The sequence below is a fragment of the Pseudonaja textilis genome, chromosome 2 (genome assembly GCF_049901715.1).
Source record: "Pseudonaja textilis isolate UNSWEBS1 chromosome 2, rPseTex1.2, whole genome shotgun sequence".
Taxonomy (NCBI): Eukaryota; Metazoa; Chordata; class Lepidosauria; order Squamata; family Elapidae; genus Pseudonaja; species Pseudonaja textilis.
The window spans coordinates 63,527,020-63,552,223 of NC_141991.1; the positions used below are offsets into that span (position 1 = coordinate 63,527,020).

A 25,204-nucleotide genomic window follows, 5' to 3' on the forward strand; every position below is an offset into this window, starting at 1 on the left:
TCAAGCTTGGTTCAGGCTTTATTTCTTTTTAAAAGAAGTCTGGACTGGCATCTAGAATCAAAATCTTCAAAAAATCTATACAAATACATATCTTACAAAATGTACAGGAAACTTTGCCAAAAATGAGAAACAATACAAAGTAAGCAGAAAACAGCAGTGTCAAATCATATTAACACTTCCTTAACTGCTCCACAGGACAGAAGTGGTTTTTAGAATACACAAAACTCTGAACACAACACATTAATTTACAGTATTTACATAAATGTATAAAAATGCAGTATCTTCTTTTTAACTTGTTGGGGTTCTTTTCCAAGATGAAGCCACAGTGCTTTGCATTCTATGATCTATCGTGTACCAAGAGAAGCAGTGCATGCTGGAAGGAAAAGAAAAATTAAAATAGAAGTGATTCCAACCCACAACTTATATACAGCAGTGCCTCCAAGGCCTTCAAGGTTTTAACAGTCAGTTTGGAAGAGTGAAATCTTATGTCTCCAATATGGACAAAACTTATTCCATTTCGGTGAATCGGGCAAACATAGCTTTCCGTACAGCATCTTTGTATGAGTCAGCTGTAGAAACACCGTAAGAACTACCTTTTGCTCCAAGCCCAGCTCCTCTCATTCTCACTTGAGCCTGCAAAGGGAAATAGGTATCTTAGCCTTTTCAAAGAACAGTTGTGTCTCATGCTTCAAAACATCAAGGTTCAAAGAAGGCATTATTTAAAGTAATTAGAATCTATTTTTCAATATTAAGATCTTGCTCAATGTCTTCCTGCCTATAGCGTGGAGGTCATGTGTGGTTGCAAAAGCTAGCTTCTGATCTAAGCAAAAATAAACTAAATTGAAAAGTAATACTACCTTGCCAAGTATAGAGAAAATCAAATTTTACTGGCCTTTGTGTCACAGTACCTACAAGTGTTATATTGCCAGAGATTTTGCCACACTGCAGCAAACTAGATGAAGAAAATAAACGGGAATCACTGTCCTAACAATGCATTTAATGTGTCGGTTTTTATCCTGGAATTAGAAATCACATTACTGTCAAGATGTTCCTAAAAATGTTATGATGGAACAAATCAAAAGTACACTCAGAGAAGACTAGATTGTAGATAAAGTAATTGGAATTAAAACATTTCCATTAAATTATAAGACAATCTTCCACAGCAATAACCACCAGTCTGGCCGCTGCTGGTATTACCCAAAGCCAACATAATCTTTTTTTTTTTTACTGATTGGCAAAATGTTTCAAAATCTTTATTTTCTAAAATTTAGCACAGAATAAATTCAGTGTTATTATATAGATTTATGCTCACCTCAATTGGGGCTGTGATGCCTTGACATTTCCTTCCTAATCCTGACCCTTCTCTCCACCCCATGGCCTGCAGCATTTTGTTGCCAATATTGCTATGGTCAATGCCATCTTTTGTGGGCTGTTCATAATTCCTGTAGATAAGCAATAAATACTTAACCCTTAAAAAGTTCTGGGGAAAATATTGCAATAGCAATTGTAGTATCGAATACATACACAGTGCCTGCATCGAATGCTTTTTTCCGCTTTGGTTCTGGTGGCTCTGGGATACCATATTTCTCACGTCTTTCAGCTGCTCGGTCTCTGTATTTCATCTGGAAGATAAATTCCATTATCAAGTATTGTTATCCTATCGCTTTGAGGAAAGAAAAATTTATCACTGAAGAGAGAAAGACTGCTCAGTAACATTTACTAATAGAAGGAACCTATTCTGTTGCCACTTGAGCGGGTCATTTCAGAATTGTTACCTAATTTTACATTAAAAACAGCAATAAAAGGCCGTATTAGAATATATTGAACTCCGCAAACAATGTTTATTCCTTGCACAGTATAGAGCAACCGCACACCAGATTTTGATTAAATAGTTTGATAACATCTATACCACGAAATACCAGAATGCACGGTAGTATTATTTCCTATGTATCCCAATCAATGTCTAATAGCTCTAAATATCACAGGCAAGAAATGTGTTTTCTATGTACTTATTTCATGTATGTTTTAAGTTTCAGCTGTTAATGTTTGTTTTTCAAATCTATGCACTGTAGCAAAGTTTATATAATGCTTATGCTTTGAAGGTAACATCAGTCTTTATATATATGCTCTTTGTGGTACTAACCTCTCTCTCACGCATTTCCAAGGCTTCAAGTTCTTGCTCGGATAACCTAGATCTTCTGTAAATGTCCATATTTTGCTAGAGAAATAATATAACAAATGAACATGATAAATTAAGACTGATTTAGGTAGCTAGGAACATGTGTAAGTAACCTTTTTGATGCAGAGTACTCAGACAATATAAAGATCATTAATCTCCACCCATCTATTTAGCAAATGTTTCTGTACTGGCACAATAGAAAAATTATCACTAGTAATCACACGTGTAGACCTCTGGGGGTTGCACTCAAGGCTTTCCAAAGCTGCAAGCAGCTTAGGGCAGTGGTGGCTAACCTTTTTGGGATCCTGAGCCAAAAATTGTGTGCACTCTCTCGCGTGCGGGCACCCAGAAGGCAATGCGCACGCCATGCCCCCTGCGCGTGTGCACAATCCCCTTTACCTGCACTGCACCTCACAGCTGATTTTCTGCCCATTTGAGGCCTTTTTCGGCCTCCCAGGGGCGTGAGGAAGGCCTCTGCAGTCTTTGCAGGCTGACAAATGTCCCCATTTCATCACTTCCCCGTATTTCTGGAAATATGGGAAGTGATGAAACGGGCCTATTTTTTGGCCTGCAAAGCCTGCAGAGGACTTCCTCACGCCTCTGGGAGGCCAAAAATGGCTTCAAACAGGCCGAAAATCAGCTGTGAGGCACACGCATGCGTAGTGAGGTAAGTGCCTGCGGCTCGTGTGCCGGCACAAATAGCTCTGCATGCCACCTGTGGCACGTGTGTCCTAGGTTCACCATCACGGGCCTTGGGCCTCATATTGTGCATTTATAACGCTCTCTGCATTCTATAAATGTTGCTTGTTCATTTTATATATTGAAGGAAACTGCAGGGCCTTGTCCAGATAGTGTTCGAGAATCGGAAATGATTGAACACCAGAAAAAACCCTATTATCATTACTACTATATTCTGGCTGTCTAGTTGCTGAAGAAGCGACACACAAATTTAAGTCTTCAAGTACATTAATAGATACAAAAATATAAGCAAGAGAGCACCAAAGACCCCACGTTTCACCCGAGCTACAAATATTCTCCTTTATTGGTATTGGATATATTGATTTGAAATAGGATGTTACCTTATGGAGATCAGAAAGCTGCTGATGCCTAACAAGAGCTTCCTTGTTGGGAAATTGTCTTCTACATAACAAACATGCTAACTTTTTCCAATCCGTTAACTTTTCTTCCTCATTCTCCAATCTCTCCAAGAAGTCTTCTTCATTGTCACTATCCCCACTGTAAGCAGCCACTAAACCACGCTGTAAAATAACATTGAACAATTGTAGTCAATAAATTACTGAAAGGGCAGCAGAAGAGAAGTACACTGCTTCAAGGAACAACACATGACATAGGGATTCCCATTTTAAACAATTAAACAAAATCACAAAGATAAGTGTAGATTTCTGTACACTCACTTTCTTTTTTTCCCCCCAAACTTGGGTTTTCCCGTTTATACATAATACCAATACTAGTTAAACAGTACTGTGACTACATACATTTATACACCCTATCCAATCTGTCAATACACACTACTTCCATACCCTCATAACTATTATACACATTATTTACATTTTCTATTCTTATGTCTATTGTCAATCCAAATATACCATGTTTCCCATATTGCATTGTATTCCATGTCAGCTTTCCCTTTTAGTTCCACAGTTAATTTGTCCATTTCCACGCACTCAAAGTTTTTAATTATTAAACCTTCTGGAAGTATGGCACTTTTCTTCCAGTACTGGACGTAGGAGGTTCTGGCTGCTGTTACTACATGTAATATAAGATATTTCATCTTCCTGTTACAGTTTCTTATTATTCCTAAGAGGAATAGTTCTGGGACAAAATCAATTGTATTTTTAATTAGCTCCTCTAACCACATATAAATCATTTTCAAATATTTCTTCGCTTCGGGGCATGACCCCCAAGAATGAAAAAAGGTATCTTGTTGATGTCCACACTTCCAGCAATTTCGTTTTAGGTTTGGGTAAATCTTAGCCAATCGTGAAGGTGCCATATGCCAACGATACAACATTTTATGTTGGTTTTCCTTGTAAGCCGCTGATTTTGTTATTTTATAATTGATATTCCAAATCTTTTCCCACTGTTCTAATTCGACAGTATGTCCAAAATTTTTACCACATGCAATCATTGGCCCTTTTACAATCTTCTCTTCTCTATCCCATTCTAATAAGTGTTTATATATTTTAAGATAATTTTTCATCCGGGCCAAACGGAATTTTATCTAATTTTTGTAATTCATTGTCTATTCCAAATTCCTGTCTTTTTGATATCTTGTTTGTATTTGCTTAAAGTCCACCAGTCCAATTTTATTCCCTGTCCTTCCAATTCCTGCCTACTCCTTAGATTCCCTTGTTTGTCTAAAATTTCTCTGTACCTGGCCGTTTTCTTAACCTCCATTATATTAGGGTGGACTACCGCTTTCAAGGGGGATATTCAGTTTGGAATTTTCAGGTAATTTTTTATTTGTCTCCATGATTGTATCAGCATGTCTCTTATGTCTATAAAAGTATAGATACGGTTTGTTTTCTTTATCCCACAGGAAGGCATGTCACCCTCTTTGTAAGTCATGTCCCTCTATGGCTAATATTCTTTTTTTCTTAGATTGATCCAATCTCGTATCCATACAAGTATTGCCGCCTTATGGTATAATTCTGTACACTCACTTTCAACGGATTGTCATCATCACCATTCTTTATCACTTCTGTTATTATTTGTTGTCGCTCAGACAAGGTGCCCTAGAAAAAGAAGAAATCAAAATCTTTTGGTAAGAAACCAATCTCTTTGGTAAATCCAAAATCTTCGTATAATGGGATTTCTCTTGCAGTCTTGAGCTAGCAGTCAACATTTTACCTTTTTCTCAAAGAGAGCAAAACCAGCATCTGCTGCTGCAGATTCTCTTCTTTCTTCTTCTCTTGCATTCAGGGGCTGAAAGCTGTTCTTGAAGTTCTCCTTCTGCTTGTTTAAGCTCTTAGCCCAACGTTCCATGTCTTTAGCAATCTGAACAGGAAGAATTCAGTTAATTCAGACTGCGTGTTTATTAAACCAAAGTTAACATTTCCACTCCATATATTTCTTTTTCTGCCATCATAGCATTTTAGGTTATCCCTACAAGTGTCCTTTGTAAATTATCAGGTGAAAAGACATATTTGAAAATCTCTACTAGTGAACTTTCAACACATGGTTAGAAATTAAAACTATTTTCCTCAATTCAAACAGTACTATCTAGTCATTAAATAACAGTGTCACTATTTTCTAGCTACTTATTCATTGCTTCTTTTACACACATTTTTTCTTCCTGTCGTTTATAACAGGGGTCATCAACCTTTTGGATCTTAGGGACCACCAAATTCCTAATTTTAAATACCAGGTACCACTAACCGGTTCTGTGGGCATGGCCTAATTTGTGAGTGTGGCTTGGCATGGCTTGTATGTAAATATTATAAATATTTATATAAATATTGATTTTTTTTATAAAAAAGAGAGCAACTTTTACCCCAAATCAGGCAGGCAGATTGAGTGGCTCACAGAATCAGATTCATTCAGAAATCTATCTATCTGCCATCAGCTAGCTCACTCTGTCACATAAAATTTGCTTGCAAGCAAACTCACAAAATTAACTCACAACATACCATGTATGTAAATATTGTATTTTTTATTAAAAAAAGCAACTTTTACCCAAAATCAGGCAAAGCAGGCAGATTGAGTTGCTCACAGAATCATTCAGTGATCTATCTGCCATTGGCTAGCTCAATCTCTCAAATTTTCTTGCCGTGAGTCTGCACTGAATAACAGAACCTTCAATCCTAAGGGAGGTTCGGCTGTGCTTAAAAGCAGGGCCGAAGATTTAAAGACTAGCTAGAAAGCAAGAAATCCAACCATTTCCTGCTTCCTAGCTAATCTAAATCTCCCAGCACAGCAGAACAGATGATGGTCGTAAAAAGGAAAAATAGCAATTTACCAGGCAAGTTTGCCGGGTAAAGAGTGAGGGAGTCGGGAGGGTTCCCGCGGGCCATGTGGGTGGCGCGGCCTTATGTTTCTGGATTAATTGCTTTGAGGGGCTGCTCTGGGGGTGAGATTTCTCTGCGGCCCACCAAAATTTTCTTACAGCCCACCAGTTGGCGCTGGTTTATACTACATAGCTTTCCATGGGACTTGGATATAAGTGGCTTTCCATGTCACTTATATCAAACAGAATATTGGACTTAGCAACTTTCATTTTAATTATCACCTGTTGAGCAGTTTTACTCTTGGGTTTCTCTTTCTTTTCTTTTCCTTCTTTGGCTGAAGGTACATTATTTTGCTGATATGATGTTCCTTCTGCAGCAGGCATATAAGTCTCTTTCTCACCATCCCAGTACAGATATTGTTGTGTAACAGCATTGTAATAATACTGAAAAAAAGCAAAGTATTTATTTTTCGTGCTGAAAAAAATACTTTTACTTTCTAACTAAGTTGAAATGAAGTTGTAAGTTATATTAAAGAATGTAATTTGTAGCCATAATATCTGCATATAAAATGTTACAGGAATTTGTATTATCATCATCTCTACATAGCTATAAATTACTTCCAATGATACTCAAAATGAATTTGATGCTAAAGGCCTACTGGCTAAAATGATCATACTGCATCTTTGAATAAAATATACCTTTTTGTGATCCAGTACAGCAAACAAACATGTCAGAATACACTGGTCCATGTACATTCTAAACTAGCTGTCCAAAACAATGGCAGATATGTAAACTAGATCAATATAACGTAACATATTGATGTTTCTCAAGTGTCTACAGGTCCAACTCAAAAGTACTTTTACACTTAAGAAAAAATAAGGAGAGTTGTATACCTGAGAATTTGGGTCATAATACAATCCAGTCACAGGATCATAGTAGAAACCTGATGATTCATCATACTGATACGTTGAAGTGTCTGGAATGGCTGCAGGTTGAATGGATAAATTACTTAAACTAAACTATTGCTTTTCTAAAGAACAAAAAATGTTATCTTAATTCAAAAATATGGGGAGATGTAACTAGCATGCACAGCAATACTGATCTAAGTTTAGGTCAGAGAAAACACTGCCTTGGAATTCTGCTGAATAGTGAAACGAGTAAGTAATTTTTTTTACTTAATCCCTTCAATGTCTATTTTATTTTTAAGAAGTAGTTTAATTCCACCACTGTTCCATACTTTCCCCAATCCGTCAGAAAGGAAGTGTTACCTTCTGGATTTATATCTCAGGAAAACAATAAACTGAATAAATATAAATATTGACTGGAAACGGAAACAAGTTATTTTCCACTATCCAATGCTTCATCTAGCAGTAGTTAATCTCACCATACTTGGTGCCAGGAATTATACCAGTTGAAGAACTGGATGACACTTGAGAACTAGTACTTGGTTGTGCAGCTTGCGCCTGCAGAAAGAAATACCATAAACTTAGAAAACCACAGCATTTATTCAAAAATACACAAATTTTCTTCAAGACATGGAATACTTGGAATAAGCAATTTATGTTTATGTGTGTTATTCAGGCATATTAACACTTACGTAAAAATTATTATACTAAGATCAACAGATAAACAGCTCTTAAGGGTAGTTTTGCACATACAAGACCCACAATTCAATTTCTACTCAATTACTATCTCAGGCAAATCAATACAGCTTAATCCACAAATCAATACCTGTGCAATCAAATAGACAATTGGTATAATTTGAATAGTGCTAAAATTAAAATGTATATTCATTAAAATAATTTCACATTGCATTCATGCAATGAAGCTCTACGCTAAACCAATATTTTTACAATAGAAGACAGTAGAATTTACCGGTGTATCAGCTGAAGTGGTCTGTTGATTATATAACTGAGGACTCTGGGAAACAACAGCAGCTGTAGTTGTACCAGCAGTACTTGGACCACCTGCCAAAACATAGTTCATTGGAAATCTATAAAAACCCAAAAAACTAGAATAGTACTGACAGAACTCATTGGAGTGCCTTGATAGTAATAGTAATAATAAATTTAAAATGATTAGCAATTTAATTTCCTGGGGGAGGATTACTATTAACTATTTTGAGTACCTGCCACAATACTTCATGCAGACTATTAAAATTAACTCAAGACCCTTAGTTGGGGTTTACCTGAAAGATGAATGCTGTTCTAAAGACACTCATGACAAACTATCAATTTACTACTCAAGCCAGAATCAAGCCAATTAAGATGCTCATACAAAATTATGAAAAAAGTGTTTGTTTCTGTGACACAAAGAGGAAACATTACCAGAAGTTGTAGTTGTATCTGTGTCCGATGTTCCTGATTGATTCTGATAAAATTGCTGATAATCCTGTGAACATCAAGCAATGAATTAAGTTAAGGTTACTGTTTCATGATATGGATCCTTTAGGGAATGGCAAAAACCCTCATCCCCAAAAGCTGAGTTAAACAGGAGTTAAGAGAAAAAACAAATGTCAGTCTATCCAACTAGGAGGAGGGCATCAAACAGAGCCCAGGAAAATCAAATGATGAACCAATCAAAATAATTTTTCTAAGGTGAGCTTTTAAAGGGGGGGGGGTGATATAATTTTGACTTTGTTTTATCCTTTTCTCTCTGCTGAGAAAAGTTGACTCAAAACATGCAAGCTTCCCTCAATTTCCAGAGATGTGAGAAATGGAGATACAAGAAATACAGCAGAACCTCCGGTGATGACCATAATCTGTTCTGAGATTCGGTCATCACATGATTTGCTCATCGCCAGAAGTGCATGCCCATAAAAAAAATGGTGTGGCGCAGAAGGGCAAATCACCGCCCTTGAGTTGCCATCCAGGCACACGTTCGCGACCAGAGGTAAGAACTTTTATTCATCACCCGATTTGGTCACAAACACGTCCATTCGCGACCAGAGGTTCCACTGTATATAGCAAATTAAGAATTACTGGAGCGGAAGTTCAAATTAGAAAAGTGACAGCACAGCATCTACCATGTAGTGTTTCCCCAGGTGTGGAAAGTTAGAAAAAGATTTTAAATGGCAGGTCTGTGCAGCCCTTATAGGTCAGAGGCTTCATTGCTGGGCATGGATGTGCAAGCACATCCAATTAAGCATTCAAATCAGGAGAACAGAAATTCCCTTCCTCCAATCGTTCTTTTATTTTGAAGTTAAAAGGATGACTATAGGGGTGGGATTCTACCAGTTCCCACCGGTTCTATAGAATCTGATTCTGCCCAGTTTGGAGAACTGGCAAACTGTGTCCCTGGCTGGCCCTGCCAGTTTGGAGAATCCCTTTCTCTCCTCCCCATCACCACCCGGGGTCTGCGCCTATTCCATTTGGAAGATATTGAGTTAGTTTTGCTGTTGCTGACTATGTCCTCCATGCTTCCTTAATGAGGGAGATCGAATGGGAAATGGCTGGTGTGTGTGTGTGAAATTGAGCCTCCTTCCTATAAAATCCATTCAGAAAACAAAGGAGCAGATATGATTTAATTCTGCTTCAGCCCAGATTTCTGGAGAGAAACAAGACACACACACACACACACACACACACACACACACACACAGAGAGAGAGAGAGAGAGAGAGAGAGAGAGAGAGAGAGAGAGAGGGAGGGAGGGAGAGAAAGAGAGACGAGACAGAGATGAGAAAGAAAAAGAAAAAGGGAGAAAGAAAGAGATGAGAAAGAGAAAAAAGAGACCAGTTTAAAAGAAAATAGAAAAATGTCACTTTGAAGTGTTTAAGATCGCAGACCCCGGGTTAGGCAAACACCATGGTCATTAAGTGAATCTTGTGGTCATTAACAAACACTGTGGTTATTAAACAAGTCCATTTTCTGGTTAAAAATGCCCAGAAACCAGAAGGAATTATTGGAAACTGGCAAAAAAACCCATAGAAAACCAGTCACAAGACTGTGTGGGATATTGTAACAGGTTGTGTGTGTGTGTGTGTGCGCGCGCGCATGCATGGCTGTCAAACCACCAAAAACAGGTCAAGTAGCTCTGGAGAGGTCAGTTGTAAATCAGAACAATTGCTAAGCAACTGGACATTAAGTGAGGACCACTTATATTTGGTTTGCCAGTCACATAGCCATCTAGCCATGCCCACCCATCACATGACCCACCAGTCACATGACACCTAGGCACACCCACCCAGTCACATGACCACCAAACCATGTCAACAATCCATGCCCACCCAGTTACATGACCACCAAGACACACCCACAAATTAGGCCACACCTACAGAACTGGTTGTTAATAAATTTGAATCCTACCCCTGGATGACTATCAGAAAGGCCTTTTTAATTGTGACCTTCTGGACATATAAATCCACATAAATTCATTAAGTACCAATATCCCATTAATTTCAGGGCCAGGCTAAGAGATCATTAAGATGATCAATCATCACAATCATCTTATCTTTTACATTGCTACCATTTCAGCCTAGTTTTGCTGTTCATCTAGTATAGCTTATTTTGACTGGCTTTTACACTGCATTTTTTTCACACTGACTTTGTACTGGTCCTTGTTAGTGGCGTTATAATGCACCATTATGTATTTTAATAGTTAATATGTTTCTTCTGTATTAGTTCTGTATCAATAGTTAGTACATTTACATTGCCTCACACCTGCCCAAATTTTCACTATGTCATGAAGTTTATGGTCCTATCTTCCTAAAAGTACTTTAAAGCATACAAATGTCTATGGAGATTCTCAGTCATCCAGATAACGATTGTCCCAAAGGTGCTTTTTCAAGAGGCAACTGGACTTCCTGGTTTTTCTTCAAAGACATTTCGCTTCTCATCCAAGAAGCTTCTTCAGCTCTGATTTCCCCACCATCCAGTCAGAGTTGAAGAAGCTTCTTGGATGAGAAGCAAAACGTCTTTGAAGAAAAACCAGGAACCAGTTGCCTCTTGAAAAAGCACCTTTAAAGTGTGCAGAATACTTTCCTCCCAAGAACTTCCAAATCTTAGTTTCTAGTACTATTTACACATACCTGAGCGTACTGGTTGTAACCATCCTGACCAAGTTGAAGGTAGTTGAAGTCAACAGAGCCACCTTCTCCACTCTGAGGCTATAAATTAAAGAAAATGATTAATTAATTAGTAAATAGAGCAGAGTGTTCACATGAATGCTGATATCAATACTGAAATCTTGCTTTCCACTAGCATAGAAATTCCTAAGTTTTTATGGTGGGCACATTTTTTTTAATTTTGAGAGCATGATCAACATAAAGCCTTAAAGACATTCAACTCTTATCCATTAAAAGGCAAATTGATGAGGCTGCTCTCTAAAACCCAGTTTCTCAGGATGCTGCGACCTCATTTGTATTTCCTTTTCCTTGACATATTTATAAACAAGCACTGAGCTACAACCCATTATCATTTTATTCACTAAAATGAAATCTATTCATATTCAAAGCACTGATGGATATGTCCCTGAGCGACATGGGTAGTTTTAGAAATAGGAAGAATGAATGAATGACATTTTATATTTGATTTTATCACTGTTTTATAGCATGCTAACTCTCACTTTGAAAAGAAAACAACGTAACTTTTGAAAATTAAAATGCAACCAAGTAGACCCCATGGGGCCTGCAAGGCCAAGAGAAGAATCCATAGGTGCTATACTGTAGACTCAGGAATCAACAACTTTAAAAACAAATTCCTACCTGGGTTGATGACCACTGAGCAGCAGCAATGGCTGTGCTAGCAACAGAGAAAGCACTGACACGATTGCCATCTGGGAGAAGCAAATCCCTGAAAAATAAAAAAGCTGGTTGTTTATTTCATAGGCAACATTACTAGAAATCATGAGGAGCTTTGAAATAAATTTACAAGAAAATTACAATGTGCCTCAACTATTGATAAACTAATTGCACAAGTTTCCCCACTCTATTTTCTGGAAATCAGAATAGATTTTTATACAGAATAAGAAAATAAACTGAAGATTTTTTATTCCATTACTTATCCAAATAAATGCTTAACTCCAAACATTGAGCTGAATTTAAATGCTACTACTAGTATATTTAATGAGTACACACACAGAAAGACATAAAACTGGTTTTCTTTGTAAATCTTATTAAGACAATTAAGCAATAAAGCAGCAATGTAATTTTCTAATTATACTGTAATTGAAGATTTCAAACACAACTTTAGTAGTATAACTCACTTTCTAGCACTTTTTGCAAAATCCACACCAATTGTTTTGCCATCTATTTTCAGAGGTGGCTGAAGACACTGTAAAATCTGCAACAGCTGAGAAGCATCCTAGGAAAAGTAATTGTTGGTATGAGACAAAGTTTAAATTGTTATATACAACCACTGTCAAAAAGGATTTATAAGAAAAAAAAATTCAACTACCAAAATTTCATAAGGAAAGAAAACACAGTACAATGCATTTATTCATTCAATTCAGGCAAGGTTTTGTATAAATTCAGAGCTTGACATTAAAAAAACACATATCAGGATAATTATTATACCTATTAAATCATGTACATATTTTTATCAGGAAAATAAATCTGAAGGTATTTGATTTTATTACTTATGCAAATTAAAAAATGCACACGTCTAAACTGTACTTGAATGTTAGGAAATATATACAAAATTTAATATTGAATACACACAAATTTCAATACTGAAATACAATACAATATACCTTACCATGGCTGAAGACAACTGTACAAAAGCAAAGCCTCTGTTCTGCTGGGTCTGTTTGTCTTTAATAAGGCGGATATTATTTACTGCCAGTGAAGCATATGGTGATAGAGCTGTCATGATTGATTCCACTACTGTATGAGGAGCTATATTTCTCAGAATAAGAGCTGTGGGAACATAAAGATATGGTTATCACTTGTTTATCCACAATACAATAACAAAGAACAGATATACATAGCAGTCTATCATGCATAAGTAAAGCAAGGAAAAACTACATTTTTTATATTAATGAAATTCTGAAAAAGACCAGAGATTTATTGATATAATGCAGCTATGTATGTTAGATTATCTACTATAATTCATGCTAATACAATTCCACACTTCCCAAACCAGGAGTAGGGAAGGCTAATCATTTCAGTTTAATTAAAATTTTAAAACAATTCACATGTAATTCTCTTTAAGGTAAATAAAGATGCTGCAAAAAACAGTATTAAGCACTAAGGCTATACGGAAGGACTATCTGAAGCAGCTGCTGACTGAAAGAGGAACAAGAGCTATGCTGGGAAGAAATGAAAAAATGTATTCCAAGATTTGACAATAAAAGCTAATAAAAAAAGAAAAGAAAAGTAAAAAAGATGTTAACTGAACAAGTCAGGCTAAAGAGAGAATTAGGATAAAAAGCGTCAATGCTCTTCATAGAAAGGAAAATGTCATATTTCTCATATGTTGCCAGGTTACTCATTTCTCCAGCAGCTTTATAACTTGATTTTTTACCTCTTGTGAATTTGAGGTGTAAACAAAAGAATCTGGATTGATTTTTGCATGTCACAAAGACATACCTCAAAGCTAACCTATTTTCCAATACAATAAGAATTAACTTACTATCACAGTAGTAATCCACAGACTGTACAGCTTCTGGTCCTCCAGGTGGCACTTCCTGTTCTGAATCTTCATTGCAAAACAGGTGGAAATACAAGCTTAATAATCAAGAACCTTGTGTTATGACATCAATAGACCCCTACCATGTCAGAAATGGAATTACATGCAGTTCAATTGTGAAATAAAAATGTTTAATAACTTATTCAAACAGAACTTACCAAATTTATCTGCTCCACAACGGAAGCATTTTAGTCGCCTCCTGAAGTTGTAAAGGCAGCACTAACAAATAAACAAATCCATTACATTTTAGATTATACACCTGATCAAACATTCTGTAGGACAGACCATACCTATAACAGTTTTTAAAATATCCCGTGACGTTGGCTTCACGTCATTATTGAATAAAACTATTAATGTCCATTTATTCCCCAGTAAGCAATTACAATAATAACACATTTGGAACTTAGGAGTTTGCTTTGGCACCCACGAACTTTGATGGTTAATTCAACTCCACAGTCCTATCCAGGACACTAGAAAGAGTAACTAAATAAAATTAATATCAAACTATGATTTGGGGGGATGCTTCAGTTCCTGGAGCTACGATTTTCAACATTTAAGCTCTGCATATTTTTAAGGTCTTCATGGTCCAAGAAGCATTCAGAGATATGAGAAATGGTGTTACAAAACTATTTTATTTCTAAATCCAATACTGTGAAACACCTTCAGTATTAAAATAAAAATTATGTATAAATGGAAATTAATATAATGACTTTTTGGAAAGCTAGGTATGAGCTAATATTTAAGCAGAAATTTATACTTGTTTAATTTTAATGTTCAATTCCTGGTTCAAAGGTCAGGAACTCTTTTTCCTCTACCATTATGTTATTCAGTTGCAATATTGTTCATTTTAATTGAAGGGTAATGGAATGGTTGATGTTTCCCTTCTATATATGAATGTAAAATTTGTAAAAATATAAGTTATTGCTTTTATTTGCTGTATCGGAAAGTGAAAGTTTCTTCTGTTTCTTTTTATCTTTACTGCCTACTTATGAATCTGGGATGTACAGTAATCCTATTCACTAACATGGGGGAATGGATGGTACAAGATGAAAAGTGCAGAAACGCCTAGGATAAATGGCAGGACAGGGCACAAGCACAGGGAGGCTGGTATACGGATGGTATGGTATGGGTGTTAAAAGACAGGGGGATGGTTGATGTGGCAAGGAAAGCCAAAGGGAAAGCACTAGTGTAGGAAGGCAGGAGGAAATTACAACTCTTGCTGCCAGCTTTCCCATTAACTTTGCTTGTAAAAAGATCAGAAAATGACTATGACTGCAGGAGGCTAAAACTATAAAGTGTAAGGCAGATGCCAAGTGTCTGAATTTCATGACTGTGGGAGCACTGGAAAGGCTGATCCTTCAAAAGCCAATTGAAATATCACTTGTTTAGCACCATTGCGCTATTAGTTAATGAACGAATTATTGGTAAGTTAGGGGCTATCTATAGGCAAATTTATGGAAATTATGTTCTTTCCTCCACTGTGGAGAAAGTAATTTGAGTTGTCCTATGTTTGTCATTTCTGTTACTGAGATTCCCAAATACATGTGCATTATAGATACTAAGACCAGCTGCAGTTTTCAAATTGCCAATTACTTGTACATTGTTTGCTTTTTGAGTGCTGAAGACAAGCTCTAAGTGTGTATGTAGTTCAAGAAAATACTTCAAGTCAAATTCAGAAGCAACAGCATCCTCACTCTAAATGGGAAGTTCTCATTTTAAAATACCATGTCACCTATAGTAATGATCATGATGGCTATTTCCACATTGACATACATGTTTTTATTAAATGCTATTTACTTTTTAGCACTTGTTATAAATTGCTTCATGCTAAGCTTTTTAATACTATCTGAGGTTCAGATATTTTATCCGTTAGTAGAAGTGAATAGTATGAAAATGGCTAATTACAATGTAATATGTTAAAATACATTGAGAGATGGGCAGTTAGTAAAAATTTGTGCGTGTTAAAAAATGCCTTTGTAAACATCTCCATACCTTGTTACAAAGCCAGTCTTCAAATTTAGGTCTGGGGTTGCTGTAATGCATTGCAATTTGTTTCCCTTGAACCAGCAATTTTTTCTGCAAAAAAAGCACATTTAGTTATTCCAGTATCACAGAACATGTGTCGAATTTCCCATGGTAGAGCACACTTCGGAGGATTCAGTGCTCATGAACTAAATGGACAAATATGGGGAGGATGCAGAGAACCAACCACCGCCTCCTACACTCTGCCCATCCAATCCTGCAGGACATGGGCAGTAAGAAAATGGGATGTGCAGTGAAAGCAAACAGAATCAGGGAAGGTTGATCAAGCTGCCAAAACTAAGTGCTGACATGGAACCAGGAAGTGTCTCTAAGGAGATTGAGATTCTTAAAGACATAACGAAACACTGCTTTAATACACTGTATTAAGTGACTGCTTCACTTGTTTCCCCAGGGCTAGAATTTTATAACTTCAAAACATATGAATTGTTTTCAGTTGTTTTCTTCATGATGTGCCCTTGAAAGTAAAATAATTCTTGTCAAGATGACCTTATATTTCTAAGAAGCTAAATTAAGTCAGGTACTGAACACATGTTCAGCATAACTGTTTTCTGGCTAACATGCTGTATGAAAAAGCTACCATGTGAATAGGAAGAAAAGATACAATATCCTAATATTTAATAACCAAATTCAACTGCCACTGACTTTTTTTGCCAATACAGTAATGTTTTGTTTTGCTTTGAGTGCCCCTTCATACTTAGCAGAGTACTGGATAAACTATTTAAATGTATAGAAAGAAGCCAAGTTTCTGAATTTTAAATTTTGTTCTTGAATATCCAAAACCTGTATCCCCTCTAAATCCTGCAAGTCCTTTACTGCTCTTCAGAGAGATGCACCTTTAAATGTGTCCAGGGGTTGTGTATGTTGACGAAACAATGATCTAATCTTAAAATAAGAGTTGACTTCAGTAAGTCAAATCCTAATAGAAATAGTAAGAGCTTAAAAAGATCGAGCAGGCCTATGGTGCAAATTTCATCTTTTATTGCTACACTAGGAAAATGAGAAAATGGCCCAAAACTGGAATATGCACACAAACAAATTGTTGCCATATTTACAATATATCAGGTTTGTTTGACAGTTAACAGCAACAGGGCCAATAGGGAGGCTCAACTATTTTTTCCCTAACACTAGTGTGGTTATGTTGGAGTGGATTTGAAACAGGATTCAAGATGAAAATTGACACAGCTTTGTATATATTAAAATTGCGATTTCATAATTTGTTACCCTAATTTGTCCAGGTTCATGGACCACAACTGCATGTTGCATAAATACAGAACACTTGTTGCATGCAACAATTAACTAATTGTTGGCCATGATATGAACTTAAGAGAAAGTGTTCAAACATTTAATAATTTTTAAGAAGTAGTAAAATTCATATTAAAATATTTTTCAGATTTTATAATGAAACAACTAGTTTTGCTCCTTAAATTTTTAGTTTGGTATAGAAGCACAGTTCTAGCTGACAGCAATGCAGTAAAAATAGTAGTTCTGCTATTAACTGAATTAAAATACAATATATCAATATCTTGGAAATATACATTTTAATTCCTTAATAGTTTGTTTCTTTAGATTATTTATATCATTTTAAAAGCACTCCAATGCCTTTAGAAACATTAAATCGTACTGAAAATATCTTTCCAGTTATCTCTATATAATCTATAAATTGTTTTATAGTTATTGATAGCATACATCAGAAAAGTCTTTCTAGTTCAATACATAATAGGTTTTTAAAAAGTAAGTCAAAGATCAATTACTTGAAACACTGAGATAGTAAACATTTTATAGAAGGTAAATGGTCCAACTGTATTTTGGGGCAATGGTATGAAATTTTAACAAAAATTTTAATATATACAAAGCATTTCATTTTAAGGAAGTTATGATTTTTAAATCAAACCACTCCTTCATTCAGTTGTTTATTTATTCCTTTTTAAAAACTGTACAGACTTGTTCCATGTTCAGGAATTATCTAGACTTTGTGAGTGAAGCAACCTGATTGGCTTCCATCCAGCTGGTAGCATCTTGAAAGTGATAAAACTCCACGAAGGCGAAACCACGGCTTACACCTAGAGACAGCATTCAGATATAGACGGGATACTTGTGTTAGTCAGTTCCTTTAAAACAGGTGAATCTCTCTCCAACTGCTTCATTACTTCATGACAAAGCAGTTTTATAAATGCGACGTCAACTCTGAATTTGCTTCTTGTTTTGCCATGGCAAGGAAACCAAGCTGCATTAATAGGCTACTTGAATTAGATAACCATGCAATGGATTACTAAGATTTAAGAATCAAATTTACGGTGTTACTTACCGACATGTTTAAATATATATATAAAATGAAGGCTTCTTCCACTACCTATAGCCTTTCAAAAGGCTAAATTCCTTATCCATGGCAAACCTTTCATTTTGTTTTGTACTTGCAGGTGAAGGGGATTTTGGAAAATGTTTTAGGCCTGGGGAAGAGGAAGGCTGTGCCAAAAAAATAAGGTTAATATTCTCACCTGTCTTTCTCTTCATCAATCTCACATCTGCAGGCCGAGGGCCTTCACAGGATTCAATGATCTCTCGTATCTATATGCAATTTTAATACCATTAATGTTCACAAACTAAGCCAAACTACAAAGAAGGAAAACAACAGTCTGGTATTAACATGACCTCCAAAATTTATAATTATTCTAAGTAACTTAGAATAGACCTAAAATCTAGAAATCCTTAGGAAATAAAATTTGTTATGTCATTGTTCAAAATTTACAGGTGGCAATCTTCAGCTATGTAAACTTATCCTTTTATGTAGATCCTAACCACTCTAGCTGACCAAGTTTGGTATAGTAATTAAGAAAACAAGACTAGAAGCCATGAGACCATGAGTTCTAGTCCCAACCTTGGGCATGAAATCAATTGTGAGATTTGGGCCAATCAAATTTTACCAGTCATAGGAAACTGGCAATGCAAATGATTTCTGAGAAACTTCATCAATACTATGGGCGGTTTAAAACAGGACACAACTGAAAGGGGGGAGGGGAAATCACATGATGTTCATCAATTTCTAAGATATTTCAAAACAGAGATTTTAGATTTTGACCATATAGGTTAGATTAATAAATACATTCCAGAATTTATGATGCAATGCTCTTATGAAATTCACAACTGCCAAAATAAATAATGAGCAATACTGTGAAAGTCATTGTGGGTGGGTGGGGTCTATAATAGAATTTCAACAAAACACTTTCTTTCAATCAGAGGAGTAGCTATCAGAAACTCTTCAGTTTGGGGAAGGAGAGAAGAATCCTTCCTAACTGCAAAACAATTGGACAGAAGGCATGGAGGCTACTTTAAATAATTGCTCACTCACTTCTGAAATATGAAACAATATTAAGACGCTTTCAGTGCTGTACAGACTCTAAGAAGGAATTATTCTGCAAATTAAAATGTTTAAGTTAACAGTAAAATGTTACTTACATCATAGTCTGTAACAGTAATGGGGAGCCCACGCAACATGATGGTCTTGCTTTCTTTTTCATCATTTATGTCATTTCTATAATCATGTTCTCCATAGTCTCCATCAGAATGATAACCGTCTTCTGATTTATCGCTATTACGTCGCTCACGTTCACGCTCTCTCTGCCAAATAAAGCCAGCACTTATAAGACTGTTGCCATAGTAATGCAAAATTAACTCCATTAACTTGAATTTTAAAAATTAAAGATTTAAGTGTCATTGTAACATTATTCATACAGACTAATATTATAATTGGAAAATATTGTTTCACTCTTTGTTCTGTAAATATTTTCTATGATTAATTTAAATATAAAATGTTGACAATCTCATTTCTATATTTTCTATACTCCCTGAAATCAAATGTGATTGCTGGTGATTACATGAAACATATCTGTGTAGTCCACCTGACAAGGAGATAGTTTTGTCACTGCTTTTTTCTTCTTCCACTGCTTTCTTGTTAAATCCACCCAGGAAAAATATAACTGATAAATTTAGCAAAAGAATACCACGTATTTTTTAACCAAAATAAAAAAAAATGTAGTAATCAACTATCTCACCTCAGGGCTGTCATAATCTCTACCATCATAATCTCTACCATCATAATCCCGACTATCATAATCCCGATAATCATCGTATCTGTCGTTTCTACGCTCCTCACTAGATCTTTTATAGTCAGAATCCCGACGACGGCTTCTGGAGTCCCGTTCATCTCGATCTTCTCTATCTATAATAGATCCATATCTTCCACTCCTTTCAGTTCTGCTCACACTGCACACAGAATTTATAAAGTCAAACAACTCAATAACTGCAACATCAATGCAAAGATTGCATAATAAAAAACAAATAGCTAAACAGTACTATATGGTATAAGGAAATCACCATGTAATTGGAAATGTTTGCCATTTTGGGAGTATTTAATTATACTATGCATGCATTCCTTTTCTTCTAAAAACCCTGTGAATCTTAGTCAAAAAAATGGAGTTTTTATGTTATATTAACTCATACTCTGATTTGCCTATTTAGGACTTATTGTGTCTGCGTGTATGTTTTTAATTTCTTTTATATTCAAAGATCCTATACTTATTTTTAAAAACTTACTTTGCAATATTATATGTAAATTAAACAGTTACATAATAAGCTATTACATAACAAATGGAAGTTTAAAAAAGGAACCTAACCAGTTGTATTTTTTAAAAAAATGTATATGGTGAAGGAAAAAACTTTAATAAATCCTATACTATAAACCAGCAGTCACCAACTGGTCGTCCACAAGAAAATTTTGCTGGTCCACAAAAAAATTATTTGCATTTTTTATATTGCACTAAATAGTATTTATCTTTTTTTAAAAAAAGTCGTATTAGTGGTCCACGGGATTTAAAATTATGAATTTAGTGGTCCTTGAGGTCCAAACAAAGAGAGAGTAAATCCCTAGGAAATGGGGGAAATGACTGAACTTGAGCAATTGTAGGTTATTAAATAAGTGACTTTGTATATGTAAGAGTTATTGTACTCAAGGTGGAACATTCCACAAAATTCTGAAACCTGTTTTTTCACTCGATAGAACCATTCTTATTGTCGGCTTAATTGGAGCTGAGTTTTTCTAGAACCCTGACATTTATTCCAGAAATGGTTCAGAAACTGCTATAAGTTAATCCTCTGAACTGGAAGTGGTTCATGATTATTCAGACACGATCTGGTTCCAAATTAATTCCGGATGAAATCTCCTATTTCATTCAGTACATCATACTTAGAATACAAGAAACTGCTTCCAGTTTAGTAGTGAGTTTCCAGCCAAATAAATCAATCCCAGAACTGCAGGACCCGGACAGTCCAGAGTGGTAAATTTGGGCAGTCTTACTGCAAACAAAGGACTGAGAAAACTTTAACTGCAATGACACTGAAAAAATATATGAATCATATTTAACACCATATACATAAAAACACCCTTATGATCCATCCAATGCTCAATAAGGATGTACAAACATTCAATATTTGAACAACTTGTTCTTGTTTAATTCCAAACTCAGAATACAATTATGTATGGTGCAAATGCTTGGCCTTTAGGATAGAATAAATGAAAAAGTATCATTTGACTTTCTCCAACTGACATGACATTCTTCAGGGTCCCTCATTAACAAGAGCACAAAATAAAGGAGCAAGATTGCCCTCTTACTGTCATGTCACTGGTTGAAGATAGGCAAAAAAAAAGGTGGAGATGAGGGAAAGGCAAGCACATGTTAAAATTGAGAATTATTTAGAATTAGAATAAAAAGACTGCTACTTGCTAAGTACATACATTTATTTCTTTTAATTTTTTTATACTGGGCCAAATAAAGTCATATACTTTTTCAAGAAAACTGCCAAATGCATAATTGCATACTATATTTTACAGAAAGTGTTCACCTTTCAAATTACCAAATGTAAAAACTTTGCATTGTACAAGTAAATGCATCAGAAATGAGCCATAAGACAACATAAGCCATAAGAATCTATTTTGTCCATAGCTTTTAACATGATTTTATTTGTATTAATTACTGATTTCATTAATTTGAATGGGATTTTTAAGATACTCAAAAAAGTTATTTCCTTGGGCAATTTTTCTAGTCAAAATGGTTAAAAGCACTCTTCATAGATTACCAGCTCATTTGTTGGCATTTCCTTCCTAAAATATATTTATTAGTACCTGTGATATAAAAGCTTTTCTCATACTTATTAATCGTCATGTTCAAAAGTTATTAAGAGTCCTAAACTACCATGTGTCAGGAGTTTATATGAATAAATTTGAAAAATAAAATCCCAAATGAGACTTGCCATGCATTTCACTGAATATCTCAGAACTCATTTCCAAATATCATAAGTCTAATATATTGAAATAGCATTTGGACAAACTATCAATGAACAGTCAAAATTATTCTAGAAAAATCTCAAAATGATTTTGTTCATACCCTTTTATAGTTTCATATAATTCTCATAGGTTCTCACAGGTTCATAGTTCTTTGTTAAATATGTGGCTGTGAAACTATATCTATCATTTTCTATTACTCCAAAGTAATTTACAGTAGACCTTGACTTACAACCATTCATTATTCAAGGTTATAATGGCACTGAGTGACTTATAATCACTTTTCATACTTGTAATCATTGCAGCAATCACACGATCATGTAATTAAAATACAGACACTACGCAACTGGCATATATTTATGACAGTAGCAGCGTCCTAGAGCCATATGATCAACTTTGGCAACCTTCTCACAAGCAACATCAATGGGGAAGTGAGATTCACTTGTTAGTAACTTAATAATTGTACTGATTCACTTAACAACCATGCAAGGGTTGTAAAATGAGGCAAAACTTACTTAGCTGTCCTAGCAATATAAATTTTGGGTTCAATTGTGGTTGTAAGTTGAGGCCTGTCCAGCATTTCAGCTGGTATGAAAAATGCATCAATTTATCAATAACTGTATTACCATGTTAATCTTATTTAATCAATGTAGATTATCAATTATTTGTTCTCTTTACCTTTTGAGAGGTAGAAGTAAGTCAGTGACATATGGCCGGGGCCTACAGTATAAAAAGCTTTCATTTCTTTATTAAAAACAGTTCGTCCCTTCCCTGCTAGCTCAATGACTTGAGAAAAAAAATAACAACGTAAGAGGCTCAGACTGAGAAGAGTTAACACTCATCATTTCAATAGGACTCATGAAGCAAACTACTGGCTGAAGTGGCTTCTTTCAGACTAAGGTAAGAAAATAGATAGGATACATTCGTTATGCTTTTCTCCTCCTGCATTTAATTAATACTGAACTCCAGAACAAGGCTAGAATATTTGAAGGATTAGAACACTATAATCAGTCCAAAGTCACCTCCTGGTGTGATGGGAGGCAAAGAAATGTAATAAAGCAAACACCGCAGTGCAAATCAGAACATCAATACTGAACTAAATGGTTCTAATTTTATTTACCAGATTTGCCTGCAAAATATAATCTGAACATTTAAATCATTACATACCGTTTGTCGGAACCCATCCTCTTGTCTTCAATTCTTGATTAATTGGAATATCAATCTAGAAGTTTGTTAAAAAAAAATCAATGCATAATATTTTTACATAAGCTTGCTATAAAAAAACCCCGCCCCTATAACATCATATATGCTAGCTAAACATGGCCGTCCATACTTTAAGGCTATGCCGCGTCTACGAAGAAAAATAACTCAGTCAATGAAACGAATTGCCTACATAAAGCAAATCCAGACATGATCAAAGTCTATTTAAGGGGGCAGAAGCTCTCATAAAAATAGACAGAGTAAATTAACAGCCTGTGGTATTACTTTCTACACAAGGTGCAGAGGGCATTTAATGGTAGCCGATTCTCCTCAATCTCTCCCAAAAAATGTCAAACCAAAACACCTACAAAGACTGGTAACTGGGAAGGCAAACATGGGACTTGGAAAGCAAATACGCCCAACTAGCTTCCCAAACCCCGAATAAAAGAGGATGGGCGAATCGCCCCACAGACGACTCATCCCTATTGACCAGATCGACCTATGACGGGACCCGCCCTCTGCAGAATGTGGACTGCGGGCCTCCTTTAAGCGCCTTGGGCTTCTCCGAAATGGTTTTTTTTTTAAACTCCAAAGCGGAATTAACAAGTTAATTGCCTTTTTAAGAGCAAATTTATCGCCATCGTTTTGACAAATGCCAAATATGGATTCCTTACAGCCTTTATACTGAATAGCCTTTCTCACGTCATAAGCTTCAGGTTCGGTACTCACCGTGAAGAGAATAACGACTCGCCGCCAGCGCAGCAGCCGCAACTCTAAAACCAAAAAGCGCCACTTTCTCACAAGGGCTACAAAATGGCGCCAGAGTCGAGCTCGCTCTCTTCTACCCACAATTCTCAGCACCTGCTACCGCCTCCTTCGACTCCTAGAAGCTTCCAGCAAGCAGCGTGCGCAAGCGCCGGTCTTTCATTTCGCGAAGCATTCTGGGTGATGTAGTACTTTTGTTTTCCCAGCCCACCAACGAGCGTTAAGGAGAAAGAAGACCCTCGAGAATAATCGCGATATTAGTCTTGCGTTTGCTTTTGTCCCATCGGCATAAATCCTAGCCTTTTCATTCTGTCTCAGTATCTCTGCGGTCCCTTGCTAGGGAGGCCGGGCGGACCACCATCTTGTGAGGCTGATCTTGCTGGCGATCTCGGCCATTTCATAAAGTTGGCGACGTAGTATCAGAGGCCCTTGTGGTAAAACAAAGGCGTACAGTGCTAGCATGAGACAGGTTCTCGCTTGAGTGGCTTGGGCTGTAAATTGATTTTATTGTTATTATCATCATCCGACGCATTACTATTTGATGCCCGTTTCACCGATGTTGGAAACTCACTTTAATGAAAATGTGGACTGGCAACTTTTTGCATTATGGGCACAAGCAGTTTTTTTGTTACCCCACAGAAACTTTTAACTGAATTCAATGTGGCTGGTTTTACTATTGGTAATTAGTAATTATAAGGAATAGAGCATGACTGGGGTTTTTAACATTTAAACCCAGATGCGGAAGCATTTTTTTAAAAAGTCTGAAAAACTGAGTTAACCCACTTCTATGCTTTTTAGAAATGGCACTACTGAAATGAATTGCAAAAATGAGTACTTTAAATAAAAACTATGAAACGGTAATCTGAACCAATAGTTACTCTTCAATTTACGATCACAATTGAGCCCAAAATTTCTGTCATTTGAGACATTTAAGTTTTGCCCCATTTTACAACTTAAATTGCCACAGTTGTTAAGTGAATCAATGCAGTTGATAAGTAAATCTGGCTTCCCCATTTTGTCAAGCTTGCAAAAGGTGATCACATTATCTTGGGACACTACAACTGTTATAAATATGAATCAGTTGCCAA

At 35.9% G+C, this 25,204-nt stretch overlaps 1 protein-coding gene across 1 annotated transcript; it reads right to left on the minus strand.

The window, feature by feature from the left end:
- RBM5 (RNA binding motif protein 5) lies at positions 1-24,200 on the minus strand. The gene is made up of 25 exons (XM_026725681.2): positions 24,081-24,200; positions 23,319-23,373; positions 19,867-20,077; positions 19,271-19,432; positions 18,313-18,382; positions 17,804-17,877; positions 15,767-15,850; positions 13,933-13,993; positions 13,718-13,783; positions 12,842-13,002; positions 12,351-12,448; positions 11,851-11,938; positions 11,176-11,253; positions 8,475-8,538; positions 8,023-8,114; positions 7,532-7,610; positions 7,041-7,132; positions 6,429-6,590; positions 5,051-5,197; positions 4,864-4,935; positions 3,259-3,438; positions 2,144-2,218; positions 1,525-1,622; positions 1,313-1,442; positions 1-633 (listed from the first exon to the last, which is right to left on the minus strand). Exons 2-25 carry the CDS (start codon positions 23,333-23,335, stop codon positions 508-510), a joined length of 2,487 nt encoding a protein of 828 aa, XP_026581466.2. The 5' UTR covers positions 23,336-23,373; positions 24,081-24,200; the 3' UTR covers positions 1-507.
- Between the last annotated feature and the right edge of the window lie 1,004 nt (positions 24,201-25,204).

Coding starts and splice junctions, on each gene's coding strand:
- RBM5 (XM_026725681.2), bottom strand. Junction 13,003..13,717: donor TGTGGATTACTACTGTGATA/GTAAGTTAATTC, acceptor ATGTTCCCACAG/CTCTTATTCTGAGAAATATA. Junction 7,133..7,531: donor AATTCCTGGCACCAAGTATG/GTGAGATTAACT, acceptor TTCAACCTGCAG/CCATTCCAGACACTTCAACG.